General features: G+C 42.5%; 1 protein-coding gene across 3 annotated transcripts in view; it reads right to left on the reverse strand.

Moving 5' to 3' along the window:
* The window catches only part of LOC140200176 (adrenodoxin-like), a 63,956-nt gene that overhangs the window by 31,248 nt on the left and 15,970 nt on the right, over nt 1–16,738 (reverse strand). For all 3 annotated transcript variants that reach the window (XR_011886572.1, XM_072263093.1, XM_072263092.1), the window contains exon 2: nt 15,390–15,514. Coding sequence is in view for 2 of the 3 variants with exons in the window: in XM_072263093.1 (XP_072119194.1) it covers nt 15,390–15,514 (125 nt within the window). In the remaining variant the exon portion in view is untranslated. The remainder of the gene's footprint in view (nt 1–15,389; nt 15,515–16,738) is intronic.

Below are 16,738 nucleotides of genomic sequence, written 5' to 3' on the forward strand. Positions count from 1 at the left end.
ATTATTTAAATGGAGAAACTGGCGATGTATTCCAGAGGGCTTCCTAAATATGTTTTATCTGTAATTGATTCACATTTTTATACCAATACGACACAAACCAGGACTACAAGACATTTGTATTCTATTTAATCAATTTAAGGTAATATTCAATGTAATAAATCATAGAAAGTTAACATCCTCTGGTGTACAGTATTCACCAATAATGGGAGGTTTGTTCGCTCTGGGAGATGAGTGGTTGTGGTAGTGTCGAGCAGCTTTACACAGATGAGGTGGATGGTTGTGGTCGCCAGGATAATATCAAGCACAGCAAGGGGTGAAGGAAGACTCACAGAACTCTTAGAACTGCCGGCAGCAGAAAATTATAGCGATTTGCATAAAGTGCTGAGGGTTGTTTGCTTGGCAGCATTTTGTTTTTCAGCATAAATTTGCTTGTAGGGAAGAAGGGTTGACGGCAGGGAATGACTGAAATGCTGACTCTGTTCTAAACTTGGGTCCGTGTCCATCGTCATTTGTGCCAAGTGTTCTGACTTCCACCATTCCCCCACCATTGGTAAACTCCCGGGATTTTCAAAATCGTCTGTTGCTTGCAGCATCTGAGAGATAGTTCGCCGTAAAAAAAATACGTACGCCTTGAACATGAATCACACTGGTCAAGTGGTTGAATCAGCGACGTTGTGTTAGGCAGCAAGAAACGCACTGTTATGCTAGGATGAATGCTGTCCAAATGTTTACGATGGGCTGGCGCATTGTCAAGCAACAAAAGAACTTTAAAGGCAAGATCCTGTACCCGGCAGTAGCGTCCCAGAGCTGTGTTACCTTCAGCTGATGCCACGCTGTTTATAATTTCCAACTTTTTTTCAAATGTTCAAGCGGTTCTCTGCCGCTTGCCTGACAGCCCAAGACATGACATTGGACGCTTAGGAGGCATAGTTAGATACTTCAAGCACAAAATCACTGTACTGTAGATAAAACCAACAAAAGTTTAAGATCGCACATCCACACCTTGTCAAAACCAATGCGAGAGTGGTGGGAGTGAAATTGTGAGACGCGCGCACCTGACTTGTATTGGCGGGAAAGCGGTGCTTCTCATCCCAACAGAGAGACTGTGAAGCGTGTACACGTGACTTGTATTGGCGGGAAGGCAGTGCTCCTCGCATAACTGTGAATTTTGGACGCATGTAACAAGACGTTGGTAGAAATAGGTTCCTCGCATAACTGTGAATCCAAATGGTCTGAAGACGCATATAACGAGGATAGGGTGTATTTGTCAATATTGAAAAGTTGCATGCCAAAGGGTCTATGAGAGTATACCTTGATAATATTTACCAGCATTTTATATTTTTCCCCCCTCAAAAAACTTTCCTTCATCCATTTATCTAATTATTTGTGAATTAGACAACGGAGTGACCCATTGGGGCACCCTTTGAGAGAAGAGTAGTGCAGTCTAATATGAACAGAATGAACATTAATTTTTCCTGATGCTATTGGTATCGCTTTGCTTTGAAAACTGAAGTAGAAAACCTCAGTTTATTAAAGAAGAACGACGCGTAGCCAAGGAAATATAGCTGCTCCTCATTTAATGAAGGACACTTTTGATGGCATCATTTCTGGTTTATCTACCACCCTTGTGCCTCTCGTTGTCATTCTGGAGATGTGCAGCCCTTTCATCCCCCGTCTCTTCAGCTCTTCCACTGTTCGTTGTTTGTCTCTGATCCTGGAGACGTGCATGTCTCTCCTCCTCTATCTCTTCTTCGCTCATCTTTTTTTTGTCCTGACTCTTTGATCCTGGAGTCGTGCAGCCCTGGCCTCATCCGATTCTTGTTTTCTTTCTCTCTCTCTTTCTCTCCTTGCCGCTTCCCGACGACGTTTCGTGTCATCCCTTGACCATAATGTCCCCCTTCCCTTTCCACGTGGCATAATTAGGCCAACCATTTTTTTTTTACCTGAATGCTGGATAGAAGATACGAAGCACTAACACCAAAGGATGCTGATTATTCTTGATGTGGTTGGCACTCTCCTAAATGGATGTGATACAGTCACCGCTGTCCTTTGACTGTAGCAAAGGGTTTTATGGGTGTCTCAAAGTACGTCATTACAATAAGATTTAATTATCTCTTATCGATGGGTGGCAGTTAGATCTGTCTCAATCCTGCACATGCTGATGGTGATTAGCAGAATGTGACCACTCGAAATCCCTCCCCCTCCCTTCCCCCATCCCAGTTTCATTCTGCCCCCTCCTCCAGCTGCCTATCACCTCCCTCATGGTTCCACCTCCTACTACCCATTGTGCTTTCCCCTATTCCTTCTTCACCTTTCCTGCCTATCCCCTCCCTGCTTCCACTCCCCCACCCCTTCATCTTTCCACTTACTGGTTTTTCCACCTGGCACCTACCAGCCTTCTCCTTCCCACCCACCCTCCACCTTATTTATAGGGCCCCTGCCCCCACCTCTTCAGTCCTGACGAAGGGTTCCAGCCTGAAACGTTGACTGATCATTTCCACAGATGCTGCCCGACCTGCTCAGTTCCTCCAGCGTGTTGTGAGTGTTGCTTTGACCCCAGCATCTGCAGATTATTTTGTACCCTCGAAATAGAGCCGCCCTGCCCTTTTGCTCCGGCAGGTGTCACTGCTGAGGCTGGCTGTGCACACACGTTGGGCTGTCGAGTCCCGATTTCCATGATGGCCGATCGGATCTCAGGTGAAAGCCAGCTTGTTGATTTTTGGCGAATGAGCAATTTTATACGAATATATAACCCTGAACTTTGCCTGCATTGTTAGCACATTTTAATTTGATGTAGCCAAAAAGAGTGCCGCTGTAATGCAGCATTTGCGCTGAATGGAGGTGTGACAAGAATACACATAGATAAGATGTTAGCTGTCCTGTGTGATCAGCAGTTGGTCTGCCACCTGTCTTGAGAGAGAGCGAGAGAGAGCGAGAGAGAGAGAGAGAGAGAGAGAGAGAGAGAGAGAGAGAGAGAGAGAGAGAGAGAGAAGGAAAACAATGGAGCAGCATTTGGAGATGTGTAATGAAGGGGAAGGAGAGCTGTCTAGAGCGGCTCCCCCTTTGAACCCTGAACTGTTTGAAGTGATGGACAGGCGATACCCCAGCAGGGGGATAAAAAGGGACAGGTTCGCTAAGGCAGGACACACACGACACCCGAGGTAACGAGACCCTGGAAGCGGTGCGCCTCTCACAAGTCGGTGGAAAGTACCGGGCCATAAACGCACAGGGTGGAAAGGCACGATCGGCGGGAACCTGGTGCATGTCCACCCTTGCCTGGGTGCCAGGTTCAGCGTAGAGAAACGGTCGTATCTAGAAATGGAGGGGTCACGGTCGGTGACCTCAGATGACATCACAAAGGGCTCGCACGAAAGCTGACTGCGAAGGTCTGTGTGGAAGCTGTGTTGAATATTCACTCGTTTTGCTCTCTCTCCTCCCTCCCCACTGTCCATCGCCATGGCAACGATTACTGCGAACTGAACTAAATTGAACTGGACTTTGTGTCACTTTGAAACTGGTCATTTACCCCTAGACAATGATAGAGCTTGATTGAGCCGGTTATCTGAATTCTGTGTACATGTATGTTTATCATTGCTGAACTGTTGCATTCATTATCCTTTTGATTAAGAGTACTGTGTTGCTTGTTTCTTTAATAAAACTTTCTTAGTTCTAGTAATCCAGACTCCAACTGAGTGATCCATTTCTGCTGGTTTGGCAACCCAGTTACAGGGTACGTAACAGAGGTCACAAACAGACAGACAGAGCATGAGAGTTTTAGTAGTCTATAGATGTTTACCCAGCATGTCTTAACCACCAGCCTTGGATGTAAATTCCAATAAGATTTATTGTTCTCTACTCAATACATTTCATATTTAATTCTGTGTCTATGCCCTGCAACTTGAAAGATTTTGAAACATCTATCCAGTTTCTACATAGTTTTTTAATTTGTAGCGCCAGACTAAAACAGATCCCATTTTCCAAGTATTCATATTTTCGCATTACACATTTCCCCCGCCATCTGAAGGTACAGCGTTCCTATGAAACGGTTTATAAGCCGGAATGTCGTAAAGCAAAGAAGCAATTACCATTTATTTATATGGGAAATTTTTGTGAGCTTTCGCAGACCCAAAAATAACCTACCAAATCATGCCAAATAACAAATAAAACCTAAAATAACAGTAACATATAGTAAAAGCAGGAATGATATGATAAATACACAGCCTATATAAAGTAGAAACACAGTACTTCTCTACAATGATTGCCTGCACAGATCTCCGTAGCGAAAATCTCACGCAAGCGCTCTCGGCAAAAAATCTCACGCAAGCGCCATCGGCAAAAACACGGCACAAGCGCTCTCCAGTAACCTTTAAACTATGAAGCTGCCAAATCTACCAAATAACGTAAAAACACACAGCCTATATAAAGTAGAAATAACGTATGTACAGTGTAGTATCACTTACCGGAATCGGGAAGACAGCACCGAGCACACAGATGATGGTGCGTTAGACTGAGTCGTCGCAGGTTGGGGTGGTGCTGTAGCCCCCACCCTCCGGGCTGCCAACCCGATACATTGCAGCGAAGAACGCAGCGGTAGCTGGGAGGCACACAGCACATCTTTAGGAAAAAAGCCGAAATAAACATGCTAATTAATTAGGTGCTGCCTGGCACGTAATTAATTAGCATGTTTATTTCGGCTTTTTTCTTAAAGATGTGGTGTGTGCCTCCCGGCTACCGCTGCATTCTCCGCAAATCGGTACAGTATCTGTCTGGGGACCGGGGGTTGGGGTGGTGGGACACAGGGGTGTCATCTCATCGTCGATCAGGGCAGGCAGCTCATCTTCTCCTATGACTGCCCGCCTCGATGTCGAAGGTCGAGGTTCGTCGTCTGCTGTGGAAGGCTTGCTCGACTGCTGAGCCTCGCGCATTTTTCTATCACACAGTTCTTTGTAAGCACTCAAACCATCCTGCAAATATCCCCTAAACCTACGTACCCTTTCAAAATTAAAGTCGTGCTTTATCATTGCAGCGAAAATCTCATGCAGTTGCTTCACTTTCAGTACTGCATTCGGTTTCGATTGTTATCCTTTCCTCTTCCAATTGCATCAGCTCTTCATCTATCAGATCTTGGTCATGGGATGCCAAAACCTCTTCAACATCACCTTCGTCAACTTCCACAAGCCAAACTCACTTTGTCCTTGCTTCGTTCACCACGATCGAAACGCTTAATTATGTCTAGTTTTACGCTAAGTGTAACACCTTTACGAGCTCTTTCAGGCTTTTCCGACACCTTAGAACTCATCTTGCTAACGGCTGCTCAATGCAATGTGTTTAAGCAACGCCGTTCCGAATCTGGGGAGAGCAGCAGCTTGGGGCGCGCACTGCCTTTTATTGTGCGCTGATTTTTTCGCGCACTGATTTTTTATCACGCGCTGCTTTTCTTTGTAACAGTGAAAACACCTTCTGAAAGCGAAAACAGGGTACTAATGTAGGTCTTTTGTAACAGTGAGGTTTCGTAAAGCGAACGTTCAAAAAGCGGGGTACACCTGTACCACGATTCTGCTGTATTCTTGCTAAAGCACCGCAACTTGTGCTTAAATTTTCTTGCTCATTACAGTCAGTTCAAGAACACGAGTTTATCATGAAAACTCTGAATGACATTTCTATGGTAAAGTCAAGAGATTCAATTATGTACCTCCAAATATTTTACAACATGAACCATGATCACCATGCCAGCTAATTAGAAAACCAGTTGATAGCACTATGCTACTACAGCAGCTCCTGGTGGCAAATTTGTGAACATCATCAACAGTACCATTTAACCAAAGAACCAATTAAAAAGTGTAACTGAGCTCTATCAGTACTCCTCACACCATTTCTAAAATTCCTTTGGCAGTGTAGACAATTCAGCAACACACGTTATTTGACCACACCAAGGAATTTTATTACAACCATTCCAGATCCAACTTAAATTTCCTGCCTCAATGTTTGTTCAATAATTCTAAGTACTATTCTATATTCAACTTCTGGTCACTTAGCTTTTTTTTAAGACTTAAAATGGGAAAAAAGTAATATTCATCTATCCCATATCAGAGTATAAATTGATATGGGTTTGCATCTTCAGAATGAAATGGTCCAGCTAAGAACAGGCAAATCTACTAAATGACCAGTCATAACAAAATGTTACCTTTCTCCCCTTCTTCTATTGACTTGCTATAGGAACAGCTTTACAGGTACCCTTGTAATTTGGTCCACAAAATACCTTGTCCAACATTTTCAGTCTAGATGCAGTAAAATCTGCTAGTCTGACACCAAAATCCCAAGTATACCAGACTGTCAGATTTTCCAGACTTTTGAATGTTATTCTAATAATACTCCAACACACTGAAATCAGTTACATAGTAGAATAATACATTTTCCATAGAATCTTATATCTTCTGGGGGAATCCTCTTATATAACCATATAACAATTACAACACGGAAACAGGCCATCTCAGCCCTTCTAGTCCGTGCTGAACTCTCACTCTCACCTAGTCCCACCGACCTGCACTCAGCCCATAACCCTCCATTCCTTTCCTGGCCAGATGGCTGTCCAATTTAACTTTAAATGACAACATCGAACCTGCCTCAACCACTTCTGTTGTAAGCTCATTCCACACAGCTACCACTCTGAGTAAAGAAGTTCCCCCTCATATTACCCCTAAACTTTTGCCCTTTAACTCTCAACTCATGTCCTCTTGTTTGAATCTCCCCTACTCTCAATGGAAAAAGCCTATCCACGTCAACTCTATCAATCCCCCTCATAATTTTAAATACCTCTATCAAGTCCCCCCTCAACCTTCTACGTTCCAAAGAATAAAAACCCAACTTGTTCAACCTTTCTCTGTAACTTGGGTGATGAAACTCAGGTAACATTTTAGTAAAGCTTCTCCATACTTTCTCTATTTTGTTGACATCTTTCCTATAATTCGGTGACCAAAACTGTACATAATACTCCAAATTTGGCCTCACCAATGCCTTGTACAATTTCAACATTACATCCCAACTCCTATACTCAATGCTCTGATTTATAAAGGCCAGCATACCAAAAGCTTTCTTCACCACCCTATCCACATGAGATTCCACCTTCAGGGAACTATGCACCATTATTCCTAGATTCTTCTGTTCTACTACATTCTTCAATGCCCTACCATTTACCACGTATGTCCTATTTTGATTAGTCCTACCAAACTATAGCACCTCACATTTATCAGCATTAAACCCCATCTGCCATCTTTCAGCCCACTCTTCTAACTGGCCTAAATCTCTCTGCAATCTTTGAAAACCTACTTCATGATCCACAACTCCACCTATCTGCATACTTACTAATCCAATTTACCACCCCATCATCCAGATCATTAATGTATATGACAAACAACACTGGACCCAGTACAGATCCCTGAGGCACACCACTACTCTCTGGCATCTCCCATCCAGCCACTGCTGAATCCATTTTACTACTTCAATATTAATACCTAACAATTGAACCTTTCTAACTAACCTTCCGTGTGGAACCTTGTCAAAGGCCTTACTGAGGTCCATATAGACAACATCCACCTCTTTACCCTTGTCAACTTTCCTAGTAAACCCTTCAAAAAATTCAATAAGATTTGTCAAACATGACTTTCCACGCACAAATCCATGTTGACTGTTCCTAATCAGACCCCGTCTATCCAGATAATTATATATACCATCTCTAAGAATACTTTCCATCAATTTACCCACCACTGACGTCAAACTCACAGGCCGATGATTGCTAGGTTTACTCTTAGAACCCTTTTTAAACAATGGAACAACATGAGCAATACGCCAATCCTCCGGCACCATCCCCATTTCTAATGACATTTGAAATATTTCTGTCAGAGCCCCTGCTATTTCCACACTAGCTTCCCTCAAGGTCCTAGGGAATATCCTGTCAGGACCCGGAGACTTATCCACTTTTATATTTCTTAAAAGCTCCAGTACTTCCTCTTCTTTAAACATCATAGTTTCCAAAACTTCCCTACCTGTTTCCCTTATCTTACTCAATTCAATATCCTTCTCCTTAGTGAATACCGAAGAAAAGGAATTGTTCAGAATCTCCCCCATCTCTTTTGGCTCCACACATAGCTGTCCACTCTGATTCTCCAAGAGACCAATTTTATCCCTCACTATCCTTTTGCTATTAATATAACTGTAGAAACCCTTGGGATTTATTTTCACTTTATTTGCCAAAGCAACCTCACATCTTCTTTTAGCTTTTCTAATTTCTTTCTTAAGATTCTTTTTACATTCTTTATATTGCTCCAGCACCTCATTTACTCCATGCTGCCTATATTTGTTGTAGATATCACTCTTTTTCCGAACCAAGTTTCCAATATCCCTTGAAAACCATGGCTCTCTCAAACTTTTAACCTTCCCTTTCAACCTAACAGGAACATAAAGATTCTGTACTCTCAAAATTTCACCTTAAATGACCTCCATTTCTCTATTACATTCTTCCCATAAAACAAATTGTCCCAATCCACTCCTTCTAAATCCTTCTGCGTCTCCTCAAAGTTGGCCTTTCTCCAATCAAAAATCTCAACCCTCGGTCCAGACCTATCCTTCTCCATAATTATATTGAAATTAATGGCATTATGATCACTGGACCTGAAGTGCTCCCCAACACAAACCTCTGTCACCTGACCTATCTCATTCCCTAACAGGAGATACAACACTGCCCCTTCTCTAGTTGGCACCTCTATGTATTGCTGCAAAAAACTATCCTGCACACATTTTACAATCTCCAAACCATCCAGCCTTTTTACAGTATGGGCTTCCCAGTCTATGTGTGGAAAATTAAAATCTCCCACAATCACAACTTTGTGCTTACTACAAAGTTGCGTTCACCAGCAACTTTGATGTGTGTTGCTTGAATATCCAGCATCTGCAGATTTCCTTGTGCTTACTACAAATATCTGCTATCTCCTTACAAATTTGTTCCTCCAATTCTCACTCCCCATTTGGTGGTCTATAATACATCCCCATAAGTGTTACTACACCTTTCCCATTCCTCAATTCCACTCCAATAGCCTCTCTAGACGAGCCTTCTAATCTGTCCTGCCAGAGCACCACTGTAATATTTTCTCTGACAAGCAATGCAACACCTCCCCCTCTTGTCCCTCCGATTCTATCACACCTGAAACAATGAAATCCAGGAATATTTAGCTGCCAATCACACCCCTCCTGTAACCATGTTTCACTAATAGCTATCACACCATACTTTCAGGTATCAATCCACGCTTTAAGCTCATCCACCTTTCTTATAATGCTCCTAGCATTAAAATAAATGCATTTAAGAAATTCTCCACCTCTTACTCTCTGTTTATCACTATCGGTGCAAACAACTTTACTATTTTCTTTTTCTTCCTTCTCTCCTGCATCTGTTCCTACACTCTGGTTCCCCTCCCCCCTTGTACCTAGTTTAAATTCACTGGAGCCTCTCTAGCAAACCTACCTGCAAGAATATTTGTCTCCCTCCAGTTCAGATGGAAACTGTCTGCCAGAACAGGTCCCACCTTCCCTGGAAAACTGCCCAATTATCTATAAATCTGAAGCCCTCCCTCCTGCACCCTGTCTTCAGCCATGTGTTGATCTGCGCTATCTATTTCTAAACCCGCCTGCATATGACACTGGTAGCAATCCGGAGATTGCTATCTTGGAGGTCCTATCCTTTAACATGGCACCTAACTCCCTAAACTCACCTTTCAGGACCTGCTCACTCTTCCTACCCATGTAATTAGTCCCTACATGGACCACGACATCCGGCTGCTCACCCTCTCTCTTGAGAATACAGAGAACTCGATCAGAGATATCATGGACCTTGGCACCAGGGAGGCAACAAGCCATCCAGGATTCTCGATCTCTTCCACAGAACCTCATCTGTCCCCCTAACTATCGAATCCCCTATCACTACTGCTCTCCTCTTTTCCCTCCTTCCCTTCCAAGTTGAGGGTCCCATCTCGGTGCCAGAAACGCAATCACGGCAACTTCTCCCTGGTAGGTCGTCCCCATCAACAGTATCCAAAGTGATGTACTTATTGTTGGTGGGAACCGCCACAGGGGTGTTCTTGCTCATTCTGTCTATTCCCCTTCCCTCTTCTGACAGTCACCCAGCTACCTGTCTCCTGACTCTTAGGGGTGACTATCTCCCTGTAATTCCTCTCTATTTCTGCCTCTGCCTCCCGAATGATCCGAAGTTCATCCAGCTCCAGCTCCCTAACTCGGTTTGTCAGGAGCTGCAGCTGGATGAACCTTTCGCAGGTGTAGTTATCAGGGACAATTGTGCTCGCACTGACTTCCCACATCCTGCAAACGGAGCACTCAACTGCCCTAACTGCTGCCTCCATTACCTACTCTTAAAGTAATTAGATTTATTAAAGGAACTTCCTAAGCCTTCCTACTCTGTCTCCCTCTACTCTGTTGCCTGCTACAACTTCACCCGCTCCATTAATCTGCTCTCTTTTAAACACTCCCGCTGCCTCACGGTCCGACTTACACGCACTTGCGCAGTCATGCCCCATTCAACTGCCGAAGAAATGACCAACTTCCACAAACCGCTCTCTTTTAAACACTCCCGCTGCCTCACGGTCCGACTTACACACGCTTGCGCAGTCGTGCCCCGTTCAACTGCTGAAGAACTCCCCTTCTTGGGGAGGTATGACCTGTACAAAAGGGATGGGTTGCACCTAAACTGAGGGGACCAATATTTTCACGGGCAGGTTTGTTAGAGCTATTGGGAAGAGTTTAAACTAATTTGGCAGGGGGAGGGGAACCGGAGGGAAGGGACTCAGGATAGGACAGATGGTTAAAAAAAACAAAGATAGCATGTAGTCAGACTGTCAGAAAGGGCAGACAGATAATAGGACAAAATTGCAGCCAGTAGGGCGACAGTCAGTGCATTGAGGATGCAGAATCAAAAAGGGTAGCAAATACAGTACTCAAATTGTTATATCTCAATGCATGGAGTTTAAGAAATAAGGTGGATGATCTTGTTGCACATCTACAGACTGTCGGGTATGATTTTGTGGCCTTCACTGAATCATGGCTGAAGGATGGTTGTAGTTGGGAGCCGAATATCCAAGGTCATACATTGCATTGGAGGGATAGGAAGGTAGGCAGAGGGGATGGCATAGCTCTGCTTGTAAAGAATAGTATCAAATCATTAGAAAGATGTGACATAAGATCGGAAGATGTTGAATCCTTGTGGGTTAAGCAACTGCAAAGGTAAAAGGACCCTGATGGCAGTTATATATAGGCCTCCAAACAGTAGCTGGGATGTGTACTACAGATTACGATGGGAAATAGAAAAGGTGTGTCAAAAGGGCAATGTTCTGATAGTCATGGGAGATTTTAAACATGCAAGTAGATTGGGAAAATCAGGTTGGTAATGGATCTCAAGAGAGTGAATTTGTTGAATGCCTATGAGATGGCATTTTAGAACATTTGTCATTGAGCCTACCAGAAGATCAGCTATACTGGATTGGGTGTTATGTAATGAACCTGAGGTGATTAAGGAGCTTAAGGTAAAGGAGTCCTTAGGAGGCAGTGATCACAATATGATTTGAGTTCAACTTGAAATTTGATAGGGAGAAAGTAAAGTCTGACATAGCAGTATTTCAGTGGTGTAAAGGAAATTACAGTAGCATGAGAGAGGAATTAGCCAAAGTATATTGGAAGGAGATGCTGGCAGGGATGACAACAGAACAGTAATGACTTGAGTTTCTGGGAAAAACGAGGAAGGTGCAGGATAGATGTATTCCAAAAATGAAGAAATACTCAAATGGCAAATTAGTACAACTGTGGCAAAGCTAACTTAAAAGCAAAGGAGAAGGAATTAGCCGGAAGATAGAGGATTGGCAAGCTTTTAAAAACCTACAGAGAGCAATTAAAAGAATCATTAGAAGTAAAAAGATGAAATATGAAAACAAGCTAGCAAACAATATCAAAGTGAATAGTAAAAGCCTTTTCAAGAATATAAAAAATAAAAGAGATGATAGTGGATATAGGACTGCTTGAAAATGAGACTGGAGAAATAATAACTGGGGACAAGGAGGTGGCAGATGAACTAAATGAGTATTTTGCTTCAGTCTTCATTGTGGAAGACACTAGTAGCGTGCCAGGTGTTGAAGGGTGTGAGGGAAGAGAAATGAATGCAGATACTATTACAAGGGAGAAGGTGCTCAAAAAGCGGAACGATCTAAAGGTACACAAATCACCTGGACCAGATGAACTGCACCATAGGGTTCTGAAAGAGGTAGTGGTAGGAATTGCGTGAAGGTATTAGTAATGATCTTTGAAAAATCATTGGACTTTGGCATGGTTCTGGAGGACTGGAAAATCACAAGTGTCACTTAACTCTTTAAGAAAGGAAATTATACAACAGTTAGCCTGACCTCAATGGTTGGGAAAATATTGGAGTCAACTGTTACGGATGAGGTTATGGAGTACTTGGTGACACAAGACAAGACAGGACAATGTCAGCATGATTTCCTCAAGGAAAAATCTTGCCTGACAAACCTGTTGGAATTCTTTGAGGAGATTACAAGTAGGATAGATAAAGGGCATGCAGTGGATGTTGTATATTTGGTTTCAGAAAGCCTTTGACAAGGTGCCACACATGAGGCTGCTTAGCAAGCTAAGAGCTCATGGTATTACGGGAAGGTTACTAGTACGGTTAGAGTATTGGCTGATTGGTAGGAGGCAGCGAGTAGGAATAAAAATGATCTTTTTCTTGTCTGCTGTCAGTGATTCTGCAGGGTTCAATGTTGGGATTGCTTCTCTTTATGCTGTATAGCAATGATTTAGATGATGGAATAGCTGGCTTTGCAGCCAGGTTTGCAGATGATATGAAGACCGGTGGAGGGGCAGATAGTGTTAAGGAAACAGGTAGGCTGCAGAAGGACTTAGGAGAACGGGCAAGAAAGTGGCAAATTAAATACAATGTTGGAAAATGTAAGGTCATGCACTTTGGTAGTAGAATATGCGGACCACTTTCTAAATGGGGGAAAAAAATCCAAGAATATGGCACGCAAAGGGACTTGGGAGTCCTTGTGCAGAACACCCTTAAAGTTAACTTGCAGGTTGAGTCAGTCGTGAGGAAGGCAAATGCAATGTTAGCATTCATTTTAAGAGGTTTAGAATACACGAGCAGGGATGTGATGCTGAGGCTTTGTAAGGCACTGTTGAGGCCTCACCTTGAGTATTGTGAAAGTTTTGAGCTTTTTATCTAAGAAAAGACGTGCTGGCTTTGGAGAGAGTTCAGAGGAGGTTCACAAGGATGATTCCAGGAATTAAAGATTTATCATATGAAGACCATTTGATGGCTCTGGGCCTGTACTTGCTGGAATTTAGAAGGATGAAGGGGAAATCTCACTGAAACCTTTTCAATGTTGAAAGGCCTAGACAGAGTAGATGGGAAAGGTTGTTTCCCATGGTGGGGTAGTCTAGGACAAGAATGTACAGCCTCAGGATAGAGGGGTGTCCATTTAAAACAGCGATACGGAGAAATTTCTTTCGCCAGAGGGTGGAGAATTTGTGGAATTTGTTACTACAAGCAGCTGTGGAGGCCAGGTCGTTGGGTGTATTCACGGCAAAGATTGAAAGATTCTTGATTGGCCACAGCATTAACAGTTATGGGAAGGCCAGGGAGTGAGGCTGGGGGGGGGGGGCGGGAGAGAAAAAAAGGATCAGCCATGATTGAATGACAGTGAAGACTCAATGGGCCAAATGACCTAATTCTGCTCCTATATCTTATGGTCCTATGGTCTAAGTTAAAAGTGAATGTGGGAACCAGGTTTCTGTTGAGTGAATTACTGCAGTTTTCCAGTAGAAAGGATTGGTAAACCATCTCATTAAGCAGAAGCATCTGTAGCTGATGTTCATTAAGTCTACAGGACTGCCAGATAATCAAACTAGGAAAGGACATCTATACTTCAAATAATGTTTCAACTGTAAATACGAAATCGACACATCAGGTCAATATACAAGACAAAATGAACTGTGAGATGGATACTAATTGACATTAAGCAGATCTGGATAAATGACTCAACACAAGTAGCCTGTGCTATACACTTTCAGTCATTGTTTAGTAAAAGGTACTTGGGTTTTAAGCTGTTAAGTCAGAGTCCATGAAAAACTTCAGAGAAATTAAAGCTAATTCTTGTTGCCCCCCAAAAACCAGAGCTACTGTATTAAAGTCCTTAGCTCATCAGTTAACGGAAATGATTTCTTTTTTGGATCCATGACAGATGAAAACAATTTTTGAGGCAAGAAAAATTCCAAGACAAATTTATGTATTGAGATTGTTTTAGTTTGAGAACAAAATGCAATGAATAATATCAAATATCATTTTCCTGGCTTTTTATTGAGTGGGTAAAGCCACAAGGCAGCAGAGACTTGAGATCAGAGTTTTCCTTCCCCTGGATGAGCTGCCAACCACAGGTGACGAGCCCCATCTTCCTGAAGTGACTGGCTTTAATGTGCGAGTAACCCACTTTTGTCCCTTCTCCCGTCAGTAGAAATGGTTCCACCAGGCTTAGTAGCCAAGCCACACGTGAAGGCCAGGAGTTGGACTTGGTTCTCTGAAGCTATTTGAAACGCCTGCCATTGGGAACATTTAATCAGCACTGGGTGCTTATCCCCACTACCTCCCCCAGCTATGACAACCTTAAGGAACATAATTAAACAATAACTTTTTGATTGATTCAAAATTAAGTGATTTGACTTATTCCTAATGATAAAAATTAACTCGTTTCAAACACTCACTGGGCTTTGCCTCTTTATAGCCACCTCTAGACTCAACTCTCAGATCCCTACATTGGGATTATAGTTTCCAACACATGCATTTGATGATACAATAGACTAATATCAAATGAGTTGCTTGCATTCAGTGCCACATACAAGTATGCAGGTAACTGTTTCTGGTTTTGACTAATTCCTTCTCTCCATTGCTCCAGGTATTGACAAACAATCCAAAAAAAAGACAAATAGTCATATGTTTCAGAAAGTGCAAGAACAAACCTGGACTGGAAAGAAAAGAGACACAGGAAGGCCAATAGAGGTGGTGTAGAGGAAGTGGAAGAGGCATGCGTGGAGTATAGAAAAACGATGGCATAAGAGACCAGAGAGTGAGAGGTGGAGCAGATAAGATGCAAGGAAAACAGCCCATTAAGTATATAGCACCAAGTCTGTCGATCTTTTCAGCACATTAAAATATTTCTTTACTTGAATTAATCATTGTGAGTAAACAAGTGCCAAGAAGCTAGAATTATAATTACTTAAAAAGAATTTTCAATAAGCCATACAGCCAAATTAAAAATAGCAGGACTTACCAAAACCATCAATGTCCAAATTATTTTCGATGACAACGTCTAATAGAGAATCACCTAAATTGCCCTCTGCTTTAAGTTTCTCTCCATCACGGTTAACAAAATTGACCTTGATTTTATCTTCTGAACTGTAAACACAGAACAAGGTGAACAAGTTTGGTCTGCAGGCTAAAATTAACTAGACTTATTTTCTTTTAAAGTGAAAAGATACTAATGTTCACAAAATGCTGGAGGAACTAAGCAGGCCAGGCAGCACGTATAGAAAAAAGTACAGATTGTACTTCTTTCCAAGGATGCTGCCTGACCTGCTGAGTTCCTCCAGCATTGTGTGTGTATTGCTCGGATTTCCAGCATCTGCAGATTTTCTCCTGTTTCTGATTTGAGATACTAATGTTGATCGATTGAGAAGTACAGGGTAGGTGCATTTAAAGATAGGAATATTTATAATTAGCTATCATTCAATATTAATGGCACACGAGTTAAGAGTTAAAGGGCAAAAGTTTAGGGGTAACATGAGGGGGAACTTCTTTACTCAGAGAGTGGTAGCTGTGTGGAACGAGCTTCCAGCAGAGGTGGCTGAGGCAGGTTCGATGTTGTCATTTGAAGTTAAACTGGATAGCTATATGGACAGGAAAGGAATGGAGGGTTGTGGGCTGAGTGCAGGTCGATGGGACTAGGTGAGAGTAAGAGTTTGGCATGGACTAGAAGGGCCGAGATGGCCTGTTTCCGTGTTGTAATTGTTATATGGTTATATATTTTTTTGATTTTCAGAAATTCAGAAGATAAGGATTCTCAAGTTTTTAAACCAATAAATCATTAGTGTCACAGTATTTCAATTGATTTACTTGCACTTAAAAATACTGAGTATTATTAGAAATTTCATATTACTGAATTCTACCCATAAAGGGAAAGAGAAAATTTTAAACTTCTGAGTATATAAAACAAAATATAAAACAAAATCAAAAGAGTCCAGGCATATTCAGTGTTTGCAGACCATCCCGAATGAAAATCGCCCAAAATAGCAACAAAAAAAAGAGCAACCAGAAACACATCATAACTTGAACTACAGAGTCCAATCCAGAAAAAGCATCAATGAAAGCTTGCCCAAAATCCAAATCCTCCAACAACATTGAGGGAGAGATACAGACCATCCGAACACAGGGAACGAGGGAGAGGGAGAGGGAGATCATCACACACAGACACCTTCCTCCAGCAGCAGCAAGCGAGAAATTAGTAGAGGGTGCTGAATACCTCCTCCCCTTCCACACTCACCTTGATAATTTCAATATTCCTCGGCACTTTAATCAGCTAGATATGGAGTCGATCATGGGCTCATGCCCCGTCTCCAGGAT

Source organism: Mobula birostris, chromosome 7, assembly GCF_030028105.1.
Source record: "Mobula birostris isolate sMobBir1 chromosome 7, sMobBir1.hap1, whole genome shotgun sequence".
NCBI classification, from domain to species: domain Eukaryota; kingdom Metazoa; phylum Chordata; class Chondrichthyes; order Myliobatiformes; family Myliobatidae; genus Mobula; species Mobula birostris.